Below are 17,261 nucleotides of genomic sequence, written 5' to 3'. Positions count from 1 at the left end.
TCCTTGCATCTTAATATCTTAAAGATATTATACATTTCAACTTCTCAAGCATGTTTGGTGGGAATTTGAGTGGACCTTCTCAGCGTCAGCTCCCAGGGTTTGCAACTTCTTGCCATTAGATGCAACGGAGGAGAATTCAGATTTCAGAAAACAAAACTATCCTTGTAGGGCCTATATGGTTTGCTTTGTCCATTCACTAAACACACAGATTCTCACTCCAGGGTTTTGAAACAAGCATACTGTACTGATGGCACATTTCATCCACCATAAGAGGGAAATGAAGCAACCGACATAAAAAAAAATTGGTTAATTAAAAAAATAGAACTTTGTTGCTTAACATTTAAGGCATTTTAGCACAATCATTTTATTATACAACAACTGAGCTTTTGTTTCTATTTGTGTCCCTCTAGATGTCCCTTTCATTGCACATTCATGATGATTTATGCCTCTGATGCTATTGGATCACACATGATCCTGCTTACCATACTATTTATGCCTGCACATGTTTTGGGGTGGTCATACTACTTCATTGTCAACCAGAGTTTATCCTGTAACTTTTCATACCACACAAATGTTTGGGGTTTTTTGTCCAGATTTTGTCACATTATAGACCCCTCCAGGCAGCAGTAATGTGGATGCAAGAATAACAGAGCAACTAACAAATCAGAATATATCCACCACTAAAACACTCTTATAGTGTCATAACACACCCACCATAAAACATGAGTCTGGACATCTTAATACGCACAGTTCAGCAGTCTGCTGAGAAACTTGGAAAGACTTTCATATCTGAGAAACCAAAATGGCTTTCAGAATGATCCCTTACTAACTTTGGGTTCATGATACTAAGGAGCAGCTCAAGCTTGAATGAAGCCTTATGTGTCTATGTTCTGGAACTCTCCTTTCATCAAGCTTCAAACAACCAGATTTGGTTGTGGTCAGATAGTCCAACAAACTCATATGTTCTTCTAAACAGGCATCTGTAACATTGCCAGGGGCCACCATCTTATCCACTTGACTGATGCAGTCATATTCTCCTGACGTTCTTGATTTCAGTAAAAGTACTGAGGACATGCTGGAAATGATCCATAGTTCATTGAACAAGATGTCCTTGTTTCTATATATGACGCTTCCTCTGATGACATTTTGGAGCTCCACCGCTTACTATTCACACTTCCTCGTACTATTCGCCAGTCTGTATTTCTTTAGAAACAATAATATTATTACTTTTGAGAAGAAGAAAGAATACAATTGCTAAAACTAATAACTGATTGGCACATCTCCCCTAATTTATCTTCTCTAATTTACACCCACCCACAAATATACAAACATATAATCAACTGTTATATATGTGCCATACACACACACACACACACACACACACACACACACACACAACACATACACACACAGCCTATTTCTGGATCATAAAGTTATTATCTATGCAATATTTGATCAGACATAAAGGCCACATCCACACTGTACATTTAAAGCACTGTTATACCACGTAAACAGCCATGCCTTCCCTCAAAAGAATCTTAGGGGCTGCGCTTGTTTGAGCAGGTTAAGCAAGTGGTTATTAACTCCACTATGTAAAACCAATGACAATACAGTCGTACCTTGGAAGTCAAATGGAACCCGTTCCGGAAGTCCGTTCGACTTCCAAAATGTTCGGAAACCAAAGTGCAGCTTCCTGCAGCCAATCGTAAGCCGTGGAAGCCCCATTGGGCATTCGGCTTCCAAAAATAGTTTGCAAACCAAAACAGTCACTTCCGGGTTTGCAGTGTTCAGGAGCCAAAACATTCGAGAACTAAGCTATTCGAAAACCAAGGTGTGACTGTACTGTTGTTTTATACTCTGGGAATTATACAACAGTAAGGGAATCAGAATATTCACAGAATCTGCATATAAGGTTGCATAGAGCAAAGTTGTTCCATTGGCACAAGAATGCATGCCAGCACAACAGATCTTCCTTTCCCTGCATCCCCACCTTCAAATTTTCTCCAGAAGCTTGGAAGACACCCCAGAACAGATTAGGGTTGGAGGAGGCACATGAGGAAAGGGTGTAAGTTATTGTGCTAATCAGATAACTTCCCTGGGTGTATGCTACGGGAGTGAAATATTACAGAGAGGTTCATTCACTAAATACCCTTTCTAGAAAATTCACACTTTTAAAAATAAAGAGTACAGTTCTTCATTGCATGAGGTACTTACGCGTTACTGAAAGGGAAGTTGGATCAAGCGTCATGTTTGTGCAATCAGGTATATTCAGCCCATCCATTTCTTCCTTGTCATAAATATTTTGCCTTAAAATATTCATCACAAACCCTTCACTCATTCTAGACTTCATAAACTCTTCAGTCTCAGGCGGCACTGTGAACCATAAAAGGTAGGATGCTGAGTTGTTTTCTTTACTGTAAGAAGGAAAGAAACATTGTGGGGATGAGAAGTCATTGGGTTATACAGCTATTCTTCCCCCTACTTTTGATACACTTCATGAGGCAATGTGATAAATGCACATTTGGGAGCAAAAAACAAAGAAAGACTGGGGTGTTCTCCTCTGCATCAAAGGAATGTAAGCTGGCAGTATAAGAAAAAGAAGAAGAAGAAGAAGAAGAAGAAGAAGAAGAAGAAGAAGAAGAAGAAGAAGAAGAATTTAAACCCTGCCCAAACATTAAAAGCTTCACTGAACAGGGTTCCTTCAGGTGTCTTTTAAAAGTCTGGTAGTTGTTTATTTCCTTGACATCTGATGGGAAGGTGTTCCACAGGGCGGGTGCCACCACCGAAAAGGCCCTCTGCCTGGTTCCCTGTAACCTCACTTCTCACAGTGAAGGAACCACCAGAAGGTCCTCAGCGCTGGACCTCAGTGTCTGGGCTGAATGATGCGGGTGTAGACACTCCTTCAGGTATACTGGGCCAAAGCTGTTTCATGTTGGAGTGGCTTTTTTAAAAAAAAAATCTCACTGGGAGTGTGTACCAACAACTTCTTAAAGCCCCAAAGCTATATTGTAGGGCTCCTGCACCCTTAATCATTGTGGAGAGGAATGAATGTAGCTTGCTGGGTAGACTGATATTGCATCGGCCATTCTTAATACAGTGGTACCTCGGGTAAAGTACCGTACTTAATTCGTTCTGGAGGTCCGTTCTTAACCTGAAACTGTTCTTAACCTGAAGCACCACTTTAGCTAATGGGGCCTCCTACTGCTGCTGCGCTGCCGGAGCATGATTTCTGTTCTCATCCTGAAGCAAAGTTCTTAACCTGAGGTACTATTTCTGGGTTAGCGGAGTCTGTAACCTGAAGTGTACATAACGTGAAGTGTATGTAACCTGAGGTACCACTGTACTTTAATAGCAACAGGTTAGGGCTGTCATACATCCGGGTTTTCTCAGAGACGTACAGGAATCACTGAGAAAAATGGCATCCTGGCAGATTTTTGCTGAAATGGCAAGTTGGGCTAACAAAAAAATGAGGGGGTGTTTCCCAAAAAAGCTCAACAACTTCAACAAAAAAAAGCCTCCGTCCGGATTTTCACTTTGGGGGAAATGGTAACCCTACAACGTTGGTGAGTGCTGAACAAAGTAGAGCCAAAACAGGGCCACCAAGAAACAATTTAAAAAAAAAGTGGACTGAACATTTTAAGAAATCGAATATGGACTGTGTTAAAATTTTCTCAACACACTTCCCCCCCATTCAGTTTCAGGTGCTCTAAATCACATAACTGAATCCTTGAAGCTGACTCCCCTTTCCTACCTGAAGGAAACAACTTCAGCCATGACGAAATACCGTCCAAGTGCAGGTGAATGACTGTATACATCTGTAAGCTTGAGAGAGAAGACATTAATTACTGACACATGTTATTTATTTATTTATTTATTTATTTATTGCATTCATGTCTTTCTAAGGAGCTCCGTGTGGTGTACATGGTTCTTATCCTCTTAGTTTATTCCCCACATCAACCTTGTAAAGTAAGTTAGGTTGGGAGACAGTGACTGGCCCAAGGTCAACCATTGGGTTTCATGTTTTTTCATTTTGTATTTTTATGATGTGAACTGTCCTGTGATCTTTGGATGAAGGGTGGTATGAAAATTTAACAAACAAACAAACAAAGGCTATGAACCCAGGTCTCTTCCAGGTCCTAGACCAACACACTAACCACTGCACCACACTGGTTCCTGTATTGCACATTGCATTGATATTGTTTAGCTATTCTCCATGACACTCCGTGACATTATGGGTTATAACATTTCAGAAATGTCAGCTACAGAGTTACAAATTACTTTAGATAAATAGTAAGTCTCCTTCTGACATTTTGCTTGCCTAAATTACACCCTGCCTTCCTTCCTTGAAGGCAAAAGTACACCTTCCTATCACTTATGTTTCCCAACTAGTTCCCAAGTAGCAATCCTTCCTGCTTTTCTAAGGGGGGAAATGTTGTCTTAACATTCTGACTAGGTTACCCAAGGGATTACCGATATGCACAATGCAAATACCACCATCAGTTAGACCAGGCTTCGTGTAGCTTAGAAGGCCCTAGTGCAATTGTCACTGCATCATATTATTCTCAGGGACATTCCTGAAAGGGATGCAGCTGACCTGTTTGGGCAATGAGAGGAGTCATTTTCTTCCCCCAAGAATGATCCTGGGAATGACAACACCAGAGGCACTGACTTGCACCCAAGATTGAGGGGTGCTAGTGCACGGCGCTCATGTGCACAACAAGCATCGTTGGGAGGAGGCTGAGTGTGGGTCCCAGCATGACACAGCTTCAATGGCTGGTGGCTCCTCCTCTCTTGCACTCAGGAGCCAGCCACTGAAGCTGTGCCATGCTCAGCTCAGCACTGGGCCTCCTCCATCCCCTCAACACTGAGGGGCTCCTAGCAGATATTGGGGGGGCACAATACCTTGGCCCCATAGAGCTGGTGCCCCTGGACAACACATCATGACATAAGAATGATGTCATTGGAATATTCTATTCAAAATGGAGAGGGATACCTTGTTTGGCTGATTGTTGCCACCCCAAGCAGCAGTAAGGATGGATGGCTCACCACAGAGCCATTCTGAACAGATTTCATTTCCCCCAGAACTGGCTCCATGTTTGTTTGTTGACGGGTGGACAAATCCACCCACTTTCACCAAGAGGGAGGGAGGTGCTTAGGGATTGCTCCTAGGGCTGCCTCCTTATTTCTTCAACCTTTTAAATATTTTGGTTTGTTTAGAGCAGCTTTGTGGCTGCACAGTGTGTGTGTGTGTGTGTGTGTGTGTGTGTGTGTAAACAATCTTCCAAGGAATGACTGCACATGATAATTTCCTACCTGGAGATTGTATGGGGTGGAGGAGATGACTTTCCCATCTTTCCCTCCTTATATTGACTGGCAGTAACTCACCAGGCTTTCAGACAGAGGGAAATTCTCTTCCCTATCTGGAGATGCCTGGGATTGAACCTGGGACTCTCCACATGCATGACAGATGCTCTGTTACTGACCTATGACCCATCTCCTAAGGATGAGGCTCTTGTGCCTTATAAGAATGGGACAGAAAATATGCTCATGTGTGAGATCATGTGATCATTTGAGTTAGAAAGGACCTTGAAGGTCATCCAGTCCAATATACTGCTCAATGCAGGATGAAGTGGCAGAATGAATAAATACAGGAAGAGACGTAAAGGGAGTTCTGTTGCACCACCAGAAACTGTTCAGTTTGTGCAATGATGTCACTGGATACCACCATGGGACTTTAGCTGGAAAACTTACCCTCTTACTCAGATTTTCCAAAATCAACTTAAATGCTGATTCTGAGAGCTCCAGGTCAGGATTATTACAGTGAATTTTTAATATCCCTGTGAAATTATGAAGACTGCCATTTGCTACTGATTCTGGGTCCCAGTAGTCATCTTCATCTATGTAAACTGCTAGAATAATAAAAAAAAAGTATTTGTAGTAACTCTCACAAGCTAGCCAATATATTTTTCATCATATAGTGATTCTAAACAACAACAACAACAACAACAACAACAACACCTTCCTCTCAATGAGATGAAACCCATGTCTATATTTCAATTTCATTAAACCAAGATCAGTGGTTTGTGGTTTGGGCTGTGGGCTGTTGCAAAATCATAGGAGATTAGAGTTGGAGGACATCTAGACAAACTTCCTGCTCAGTGCAGGAACCTTGCAAATACAGCCCATTCCATCCCATGTACCTGTGGACAGCAGTGGGTGGGCAGAGAGTAGAATAATGGCTTTATGCCCAGCCATATACCTGCATTCAAGCACAGATGAGTCTATGTGCATACAAACTGGACATGGAAAATTCAATTCACATGATCAAGATTCTTGAAAAAGAGGCATGGAAAAACTGTGAAGCAACTAAATAAAACCAGTGACCTTGTCTTTGAAAAGTTTTCTAAGTATATGTACAGTCTGTACACATTTAGGCTCTTTCACGCTCTCCCCCTTTTACATTTTTAATTGAAAGTTCAGTGAATGTTCAATACACATGCAGATGACATGCTTACATTTACTCCCAGGGCCAAATTCAAAGCAGAAGTAATGCTAGCATACCCAGACACTGGTTGTGCCTCTCTTTCAAAGCATACAGACACAGCTATCTCTTGGGACCTAACTAGACACAGTGCATAGGATGAATAGTATCATGTGCTCTGTATAAATAAAGCGGCTGTGGTGAAAGTTCAGATTGGAATCACAGTGCTCAGGAGGGGAATTTAACACTTATCCGTTTTATGTGTAATAAACATGTTTCACTCTCAGTGTTGATCTATAACCCACAAAGAAATAAAAGTGTGTTGAAAACTGAATAAGTCTGAAAACCATTTCTAAACCAACTATAACATGTTAAATTTTGAATGTTCTGTCAGTTTTGCCTCATAGTCAAAACACAGGCATAGGCAAACTCGGCCTTCCAGATGTTTTGGGACTACGACTCCCATCATCCCTAGCTAACAGGACCAGTGTAGTCCCAAAACATCTGGAGGGTCAAAACATCTGTAGTCCCAAACATCTGGAAGGCTGAAACATCTGTAGTCCCAAAACATCTGGAGGGCGAGTTTGCCTATGCCTGTCAAAACAGCTTTGTGAGGAGGAACCCTAATTTTTCTTTCATAGATGGAGAAAGGTGGGAGACATTGCCCAAGATCACATAAGAAGTTCAAGGCAGAGGTGAGCCTTGATTCCAAGTCTTCAGATAAATGTCTAACTGCAGGGGCAATGCTGGTTTTAAATTCTGTGCCATTTCTAATCCACAGGAGTACCCCCTCCTCACACAGAACTATCATAGAAACACTGTCGGTATACACACTCTACATTTAAAGCACCCCCCCCCCAATAATCCTGCGAAGGGTTCTGGAAATTGTAGCTCTGTGGGGATAAACTATAAGTCCCAGGATTCTTGGGTATGTGTGTCCTTAAAAGGTATGGTGTGTATGCTGCCATAGAAGTCCCAATCTAGATGATTACATTAAGTCCTATTGCTTTTCCGTGGGAATTCAGATTCAATCCTATACCCACTTACCCGGAAGTAAAGCCCATTGAACTCAGTAGGACTTACTTTGGTGTAGGCATCATATAAGGACTGCCCTGTTAGTCACAAGTAACTTGAGACCATGGTGGGGAGTAGCTCTCCCTACATAACTTTGATGTCATTTCATATTGGAAGAAGGGTACATACCTGAATAGAAAACTAAACTTAGAATAGTCACAAGAATCAACACCAGAAAAGCGGAAGTTAAAATCATCCACAGCTTGCATTTCCAAAAAACAGTTTCAAAACATGACTTGAAGTAGGCTGGCGTCTGTCACAATAAAAGAGTAAAAGGGGGGGGAATACATTAATAAGTTATGTGAAAGACTGAAAGCAATCTCTAATTGAATTATTCTAACACACATGTATTAGATTTGACCTTGTAGATCAAGGTAACCAATGCCTCTAGATGTTGATGAACTGCAGCTTCCATGATCCCTGGCCATTGCTCATGCTGGATGGACTGACAAGAGTTGGAGTCCAACAACATCTCAAGAGCATCATTCTTCTTACCCCCAAGTCTATAACAATATTGGAAACCCCAAAAGGAGATGTTGGAGCTCGGAACTCAACAAGTAGAAGCTGTCATACTAAGTTCCTAGCTTGAAGAGCTAACTGTTACACCTTTAGTAAACATCTGTGTTTGCTAAGCAGGATGTTTGCTATCATATGCATACATGCTTAAACCAGCACCTTCTTTGTTGAGAATAAAGAGCGATAGGGTTACAACAGTTTCAGGTGTCAATAGCTGTAGCCTTTGAAATCCATGTTCTTGCGCCATAAATATGATAGTGAGCACATCACATTAAAATTAGAGTTGCAACATGTTGCATGACTACCTAGGAATAAATCACATGCAGATTTAAACATTTTATTTTAACAACTGAGACCTGCAATAAAATGTTGCAGTGTTGAGTGCCTGAGTGCACTGTTCACACATTGTACTGTTGACCGTATTGTTTGCTTCCCCCACAATACTCCATTCCATCCCTCTTCTCACCAGATTCCCGCCTTCCCAACATGTTAGGTGTCCCCCCCCCCCAGATTTGTTTGTACTTCAGCAAGCCTTGGGGATCACCTCAACCTGCTGATAGCAACATCTTGTTTGTGTATTATTGTTTGCTTTATAAGAAGCAACACTTTGAGAACTGAGATTGTTGTTAGCATGTTGAATTTTAATATCTGAACTTGTAAAAGTATATATCTTTTATATATGTGCAGATTCTCCCCCCCCCTCCCAAGAACTGTTAATGACTGGGGGAGAGTGATAACCCTTTTAAGGCAGCAACCTTAGAGACATTTACCTGTCCCATTGAACTTGTTGGCTCTTGCTTCTGAGCAGACATACATAGGGCTTAATTGTAAACTAATCACAACCCACCTTGGTTTTACTAGTCGAAAACCATATATACATAACATACATAAATGTAATACTTTTTGGTAATGAAGGGTTTAAAAAATGACCATGGCAACATGATTATTGTAAGAACACAGTCGTTTGTGAGTGAATCATTTAAGGTTCCAGTCCAGGAAAGTATATGTAGAGTACTCAAAACTGCACACTCAAAAAGCTAAAATCTACTGATTAACTGTTTGTTAGGTCAATGGGAAATGGATGCAACTGAATCAAAGGTCTTCAGTAAGCCAGGAATTCATTGAAGCTAGATTGTGACACATGTGCCAACTTTGTGGATTGGGGAACAAAGTTAAACAGCACACAAAAATCTATTATATTTTGAGAAACCGCTTGCCAAAATGTGTACATTAGATAAAACTGAACGCATGGATGTGTATATTAAGAGAACACATGCGCAAATGCTGGTGAATTTTCACGACAACTTTTTAAAAAGTTGCAAACTGATGTGGAAATGTGGCAAGATTAAGATTAGAAAAATGAGGAAGTGAGAGAAACTGAAACTGGCTGATTCATGCATCGCTGCGCCCCTGAAACTGATAAGTTGGTATTCTTAGTGAGAAACAGGTGTTGTATCTGTTAAACGGGGGTGTTTCACACTGAATTTTCCAATTTCTCTGTGTGAAACACACACACACACACACACACACACACACACACACACCTTTAAAACTGTTAAAGTCAAAGCCTGTCCCAAGAGAATTCTTTATTATTCTGAAACAATGCAGGTTAATTGTAGTAACACACTTTTACCAAACAGAAAGTGAATAATTCAGTGGCTTACCTCATTATGGGCTTCAGGATTAAGAGGTTCATGTTCCCGTTCTTCATTGCTTAATGCTGGTAAATCAATGGTCTCATGGCCATTCATTGCTTCTTATTCCCTGTGAAGAACTTTTCAACACAGGACATGTGAGCAGGAAAAACTAACTTCCTCTGCATTTTCAGCCCTGGGTATGTTTCTGATGATAACATGCCAGAGCCGAAAAGTTTCTATTGTTCCCGTGTCCCATATCCTGTGCCCCTGAAACAGGACGATAGACTGGAATGCTTCAAAACAAAAACAAAAAATAGATTTCAAGTGAGCTCTTGGAAAAATCAATACGTAAAAGTTGAGAAGTCCCAGTTTTATCAGCGTTCGGGAAATGCAAAGTCTCGTTCGAGGGTTGTGCAAAGAAAGGCTGGATTTTCCAGTTTGGTAAGCCTGCCTTCTGCAGACACAAGCAGGTAATATAACCTGAGGCAGCCCAGCCCTTGCTGGAGTGACAAATAAAAGCTCATGCTTGTACAAGAATGAAACTAGATCCTTGACAGTTATGGCCTTATTAGATATCAAAGAACGCTAGCACAAAAAACCGTGATTGTAGGTGAGAGCTGGAAAAATTCAAATTATATACAAAGCTTCTTTTGTCTGACGGTGGCTAATTGCTAGACTAATAACTACATATATCTAGATAAGAGTCTTGGCTGAAGGAGCCCAGGAGAACCCTGGCATTTTCAAAGAACATTTGATCATTAATTCTTTGAAGGAATTTTGTAAATATAGACTTGGACCTACTAAGCCAACTGGGAAAGAATGAAATATAATATTAAGGCTGAACTCCTATGCAGACTTATTTGAGTCACATCAAACATGATGGCACTTACAGTACCTCTGAATAAACAAATGCAGAATTGTAAAATTAGAGTACAGTTGCAAGGGTTCATAGCACAATATTCTGCATGTCTACTTAGAAGTAAGCCCCATTGACTTCAGTGGGATTTATTCCTGGGTAAGTGAGTTTATTATTGCAACTTTAGAGTCTGTTTATTACTATTGAGATATCACACTTGGTTTCTATGGCTGTAAAGGTACGTCATCTGAGACTATAGTTATACATCTTCACAGTGACTAGTTCAAGCTAAACTTAATGTATGTCCACCCAGCAGTAAGTAAGTAAATAAGTAAGTAAGTAAGTAAGTAAGTAAGTAAGTAAGTAAGTAATTTATTATTTGTACCCCACCCATCTGGCTGGGCTTCCCCAGCCACTCTGGGCGGCTTCCAACAAAGATTAAAAATACATTAAAATGTCACATATTAAAAACTTCCCTGAACAGGACTGCCTTCAGATGTCTTCTAAATGTCAAGTAGTTGTTTATCTCTTTGACATCTGATGGGAGGGCGTTCCACAGGGCGGGCACCACTACCGAGAAGGCCCTTTGCCTGGTTCCCTGTAGCTTTGCTTCTCGCAGTGAGGGAACTGCCAGAAGGCCCTTGGCGCTGGACCCCTGTGTCTGGGCAGAACGATGGGGGTGGAGACACTCCTTCAGGTATACTGGGCCGAGGGCATTTAGGGCTTTAAAGGTCAACACCAACACCTTGAATTGTAATCAGAAATGCCACTGAGCTCAATATTAAATGTATGTTTGAACATAAAGTGCCCTGACCTGCCGGTGAGGCTATCAGGGAAGAAGCCTATGTTTCAAGCAGTCCTCTAGCCAAAGTTCTGTCCAGCCTAAGCCAGTTTTAAAGATATGAAGAAACAGAGGATGACTTGAAATTATCCAACAGTCAGTTTTGGGTACCACCAAAGCCATGTGGGTCACCTGTTCTTTGTCTTCCATACTACAGTGAGACACGTTTCTGTTTAAATTATAGGAATTATTTCTTAATTTGCATCATTTCAGACATATAAATCAGCACACACTAATACAAACCTTTCCTCCTCTCTTCTAATAATGCATTTATTCCTCCTTTTTCTTTTCTTTTCGATAAATCTTACATGGCCAGTCTACCAGCCAGGGAACAAGGGTGTATGAAGAATTCTAAATACAAATGGGTGCAGCTGCACACATGACTCCACTAGACGGTTCCTACAACCAAAATACAAACATGTAGCCCTGTTACTGATACATGATTTCAGAGCAGCAGACCAGGAGGAAGCATGGACAACTATGGGTCACAATGGGTCAGTGTGTCTGGCTGTTAACCAGAAGTTTGGTGGTTTAAGCCCACTCAGGTACGGCTGAGGGAAGTGTTCCCGCATTGCAAAGGGTTGGACTAGATGTTCCTGAGGATCCCTTCCAACTCCACAATTCTATGATTTCCTCACCCTCATTATTGCAATGGTTTGAAAGTCCTGCCCCATGCACGGTTTCATCAGGGTAAAGGTGGTTTGCAATAGGAAGTTATCCTTCTGGCCAAGAGAAATGCAATTTTTGTGGTCAGTCTACCTTTTTCTTCTTTGTCAAGAGTTGGGGTGCACTGTTGCACTGATTATATAACAATTATGTTATGTATAATTACAATACTGCAATCACAAATATGTATGTGATTGCACTATACCCTTCCTGTTATCTTGATCATTTCAGGTGGTCTTTTCCAGGGGTCCTGTGAGAATGAATACGATCACCGCTCAATCAGATCACTGGTGAATTTGCAACCATCTTTCTGAGAAACATTAGATATCCCATGGCAGGTGTAGTATTGACCTAAGTGCATTTGTGTTTGTTCTCACCATGGACATGGTGGACCATCCCAAAATGAACAGTGATGTTAACCAGTCCTTTCATGTAATGAATATGAGTCACTTTTTGCTCAATTCATTTTATATTGCCATCCAGCTGAGCACATTTTATTTACACCACTCATGGTAAATAGTTTTCTGTTCCCACAGAAGCCCCAGTTTGAAAATGACAACACTACTCTTTAAGCTGAATAGGAAACATGGAGTTTAAATTCTGTCAGAGCCATTTAAAATAAACCCAGTAAGAAATGTCATATACAACAGGTTTCTGTTTTGTTTTTGATTTTTACCAAAATTAGTTTTAATTTCAATTCCTCCAAAGGGCTTAAAGTTTTACAGCTTTAAAAGCCCTGTGGAGATCTTTGGGGATACATTTGTAGTTTCAAAACAACAACAACCAGTACCACCAAGTACCTGTGGAGCAAATGCAGACTTTGGAATTTGAAAGAGCTGGATAACATTTTACTCATTACATAATTTATTTCTTTTAGATTCCTGACTGATGCTATTCTCTGAGGTTCAGACTCAGAAGGAATGGTGTGTATAGAAAACAAATAGAACTATGACATAGTTGCTGTTGATGTGGATGTTCATGCTGTTTCCTCCAGAAACCGTTACCAACTCTGGGTGTTTTCAGAATGGATTGGACTAACACACACACACACACACACACAAAGGCATTGTATCGGGGAAATATGCTTTGTAGAAATGTGTATATTAACTAAAAATGCACACAGTTTAAGCTGTAGCCCTATTCACACTTATCCAAGAGTATGTTCCATTGAACTCAATGGGATTTACTTCTGAGTAAATGTGAGTAGGATTACATTGTTGGTCCTTTTTTGCATAGTACACTTAAGTCACTTTTCTGCATCTTTGGCTTTCATCTAAACAAGAAATGTCTTGCATCTCTTCCCAGAAGATTCTCAGGCTTTGTCAGACAAATCTAGATTCTGATACAGTGGTATTTTCACATGGAAAGCACCTTCCATGACTCAGGTTAATTACCCAAGTTCACAACACACAATATTGTGTGGGTGGGTTGTATCCAACTAAGTTCTATTCAGACTAGGTTCATTGAAATTCCTGTTTCTTTCAGTGGGCCCACTCTGAGTATCACTGACTTTGGCTACAACACTGTGTGAGTGTACATGTGAGTTTATAGTAATGAGCTGTGCAGATGTAATACTACCTAGGGCATCAAAGCTGTACTATATTGAATTAGACAAAATAGGTCAAGTTAAGCAAAAGGGAAAATTGACAAAACACAGGGATATTTTTAAAAATAAAAAAAGCATTTGTCATCACATTTATTTGAGTATACATGTAAAGGAAGAATCTAAATGCATACCTTAAGTTTATGCAGTCCAGTAGCCTGAAATTCTGAATTCACTATGAAGCTGCAATCTTTTAATGTGTGCCTGGAACCCATTATCTTTCCAACGGAATTTTCTCTTGTTTTCTTTTAATGTTTAGTCCCTTTCACTCTCCATTGGCTCTTTCTTAACCAGACAGGGGAGAATGTGGGAATATTCTCTGTTATCACTCAGGAGGTGAAACTGCAGATGAATCATTAACTGTGCTAATGTGTTGCTTCACTTTTCCACATAACCCGGATGTCCAGAGTTCATTCACGGTTCTTTAGCTTCAGTATAATTTAGTATATCGCTCATCTGTTGTTTATTGCTATGTTACGGCTCTACATTTTTCGTACTCACCACTTCCTGAGCAGAAGGAAGTCACAGTGGCAGGTGTTTACAAGGTTAATGTTGACAAGTCATGTAGTGCTCCCGTAATGCTTGATTTTATTTTATTTTAACAAGTTGAATGTAGAGGAACAAGCAGATACTTAGGCAGCCTGTATAACAAGGTCAGGTAACCTTTGACCCTCCGAAAGCTAGAACTGATGTGAGTCCAACAGTATATGGAAGACTACAGATTAGCCATACTTATTGTATAAGTACTTATTGTATAAGCCCTTTGAATTCCCCAGAGTAACTTCCATCTCAAAAAAAAAAAAAAAAATCAGACTGTTTCACTTACATTAGCCCTATCACCAACTGAAAAACTGTTTTTTCCCCCCAACACCAGCCTTGGAAGATAGGTAGGTCATGCGTTCATTTGGAAACATTGACTGTTCAACTGTTTAGAGGTGCTTTTGAAATCACCGCTGTCCATGGGGGTTCCGGTGGCCTCCATGGAGAAGCTTCGGCCGGTGTGCCAACTGTGTCATTTCCCAGTCAGGAATAATGCAGTCACATGTGTGGCACATGTGTTGGTGTCTTTATGTTTAGTCTATTGCAATGTGTTCTATGTGGGGCTTCCCTTTTGCCTGGGGCAGACTGTGGCTGGTGCAGAATAATGAAGCCCAGGTGGTACATGTCACACACCATTGCTGAAGGATCTCCACTGGCTGCCTATTAAAACCAAACCACTTTAAAAATCCTGTTACTTGCATTTAAAGCAACTTTGCAACAGGGTTACCCGAAAGACCAGCAAAGACGTTTAGATCAACAAATGAAACCTGATTATATTTGCCATGACCTAATGATTTTGGCTCATGGTAACATGGTAGTGGGCTTTTTCACTGGTGATACCAGTGTTGTGGATTTCTCTTCCTCCTGAAATATTACCATTCCACTGACTCTCAAAGTCATACCTGCTTAAGCAAATATTCCCCAGATCTCCTAAATAGAACCTCTTCTTTTGTACCAAAGATGTTATTCCTATTTCAGACCTTACCCATATTAAAGGGTACAAGAATTTTTAAAGAATGGCAAAAAGTGATTTCAAGGTATATCTGGCAGGGGAAGAAGCCTAGAATAAAATTTAAATTACTGACGGATGTAAAAGAAAGAGGAGGCTTCGCCCTGCCAGATATGAGACTATATTATGAAGCAGCCTGTCTATGCTGGTTAAAAGAATGGATAAAGTTAGAAAATAATGAATTATTAGATCTTGAAGGATTTGATAACAGATTTGGGTGGCACGCGTATCTTTGGTGTGACAAAAAAAGGGTTCATAAAGGATTTGGAAACCACATCTTCAGGGGTTCACTAATAGAGGTTTGGGAGAGATACAAGAATATACTGGAACCAAAAGTTCCACACTGGCTGTCCCCGTTAGAGGTAATAACTGTGAAGAAGATCAATATGAGAAATAAATGGGCCACTTATGGGGAACTGATAGTTAATGAGGGAGGAAAATGGAAACTGAAGCCATATGAACAAGTTAAAGATTTAGTTTATGATTGGTTGCACCATTACCAAGTTAATGAAATATTTAAAAAAGATCTGAAGGAAAAGGGTTATGTAGAAAGGGAATCAAATTTCCAAAAGGACATTATAAATAATGAGTATAAAATTCTGTCAAAAATGTATAAGATATTGCTGGAATGGAATACGAAAGATGAAGAGGTCAAATCGGTAATGATACAGTGGGCAAAGGATTTTGGGTACAATATTCAATTTGAAGATTGGGAAAAACTGTGGAAAGAGCATTTAAAATTTACAGCATGTATCACACTGAAGGAGAATGTGATGAAAATGTTTTATAGATGGTATATGACACCTGTAAAATTAGCAAAGATGTATAAGGTTGATAACAAATGTTGGAAGTGTAAAGACAAGGAAGGGACATTCTTTCATCAGTGGTGGGAATGTAAGAAAGTGAAAAGTTTTTGGGAAATGATATATAATGAGTTGAAAAAAATGTTAAGATATACTTTTGTGAAAAAACCCGAAGCTTTTCTTTTAGGTATGGTAGGAAAGGACATCAGAAGAAAGGACTGTAAGCTTTTCCAGTATGCGGTAACGGCAGCCAGAATCCTGTTGGCTCAGAAGTGGAAACAAGAGGAAATACCGACGATAGAAGAATGGAGACTAAAAATGACAGACTATGCAGAACTGGACAAATTAACTGGGAAAATTAGATATACTAAAGATCAAAAGTTCATCGAAGACTGGGGGAATTTTGTGGATTATCTGAAAAATATATGTGGTGTGAATACAACGCTAGCGGGATTTAAAGAGGCACTGTAAAAAAAGAAAATAAGTATTGTTTATGAGAAATAATAGGAGTAAGGAGGAAAAATGGCAATACGAAAGAAGGGAATGTGTATTAAAGGTGTAACCACGGATGATTGTCAGAGACGTTGAAGGAAGTCAAAAAAATAACTATGATTTGTTGTATGCGGGATTGAACGAAGAATTGGAGGGAATTTTATAAAATGTATAATAATAAAAATTATCATAAAAAAAGAACCTCTTTTTTTGATTGTTCTTTTAACTAGTGTAACTGTTACAATGTTTTAATGGGTTTGTTTGCTGCACATTTTAATTAATGGATGTTTTGATGAAGTTGTTTTATTGTGTATTTTGATCTTGACTAGCTGTATTTATACTCATTATTTTGCTGTTGGCTTTTATTTGTTTGTAAAAGCAATGGGAATCTTCTTGAAATGAAAGGTGGCATATAATTTCTTCTGAATCATCACTATCTACTGAACATTACATCTTAGTTTCTCTCGATGCAAATTTGCCCATGGTATCCTTTATGTTTACTTGGGAGGATACCATAATCTTAGTCATAATCTTAGATACCGGTATGTTTGGTCACTGATCTGATATTCTTCTTTCACTATTCTATTCACACCAATATGCTCCTTTTTGTTTAAGGAATGTCTGCCCATGTCAACATCCCACAAGTTCCTCTATATCTGAAATGCAAAAGAGGCGGCACTCTTCTCTTTCTATAGTCTTCCAACAGTGGCAGACCTTGGGGGTCTCAAATTTCAGCGGCTCCC

The 17,261-nt window shown here is 39.9% G+C and overlaps 1 protein-coding gene across 2 annotated transcripts in view; it reads right to left on the bottom strand.

Moving 5' to 3' along the window:
• The window catches only part of LOC307215406 (TPA-induced transmembrane protein), a 32,701-nt gene extending 18,657 nt beyond the window's left edge, over positions 1-14,044 (bottom strand). Inside the window, exons 1-6 of one of the 2 annotated variants that reach the window (XM_079974605.1) lie at positions 13,809-14,044; positions 9,736-10,001; positions 7,685-7,808; positions 5,752-5,909; positions 3,752-3,822; positions 2,215-2,414 (exon numbers count right to left, since the gene is read on the bottom strand). In XM_079974605.1, the coding sequence (XP_079830731.1) occupies positions 2,215-2,414; positions 3,752-3,822; positions 5,752-5,909; positions 7,685-7,808; positions 9,736-9,822 (640 nt within the window). In that variant the 5' untranslated portion in view covers positions 9,823-10,001; positions 13,809-14,044. Of the gene's footprint in view, positions 1-2,214; positions 2,415-3,751; positions 3,823-5,751; positions 5,910-7,684; positions 7,809-9,735; positions 10,821-13,808 lie in introns of those variants that run through there. The other variant, XM_079974606.1, reaches the window with a different exon arrangement.
• Between the last annotated feature and the right edge of the window lie 3,217 nt (positions 14,045-17,261).

This window comes from Podarcis cretensis (assembly GCF_951804945.1).
Source record: "Podarcis cretensis genome assembly, chromosome: 4".
NCBI lineage: Eukaryota > Metazoa > Chordata > Lepidosauria > Squamata > Lacertidae > Podarcis > Podarcis cretensis.
Note: the sequence above shows the minus strand (reverse complement) of the source record. Positions and strands in the feature narration are given on the sequence as shown.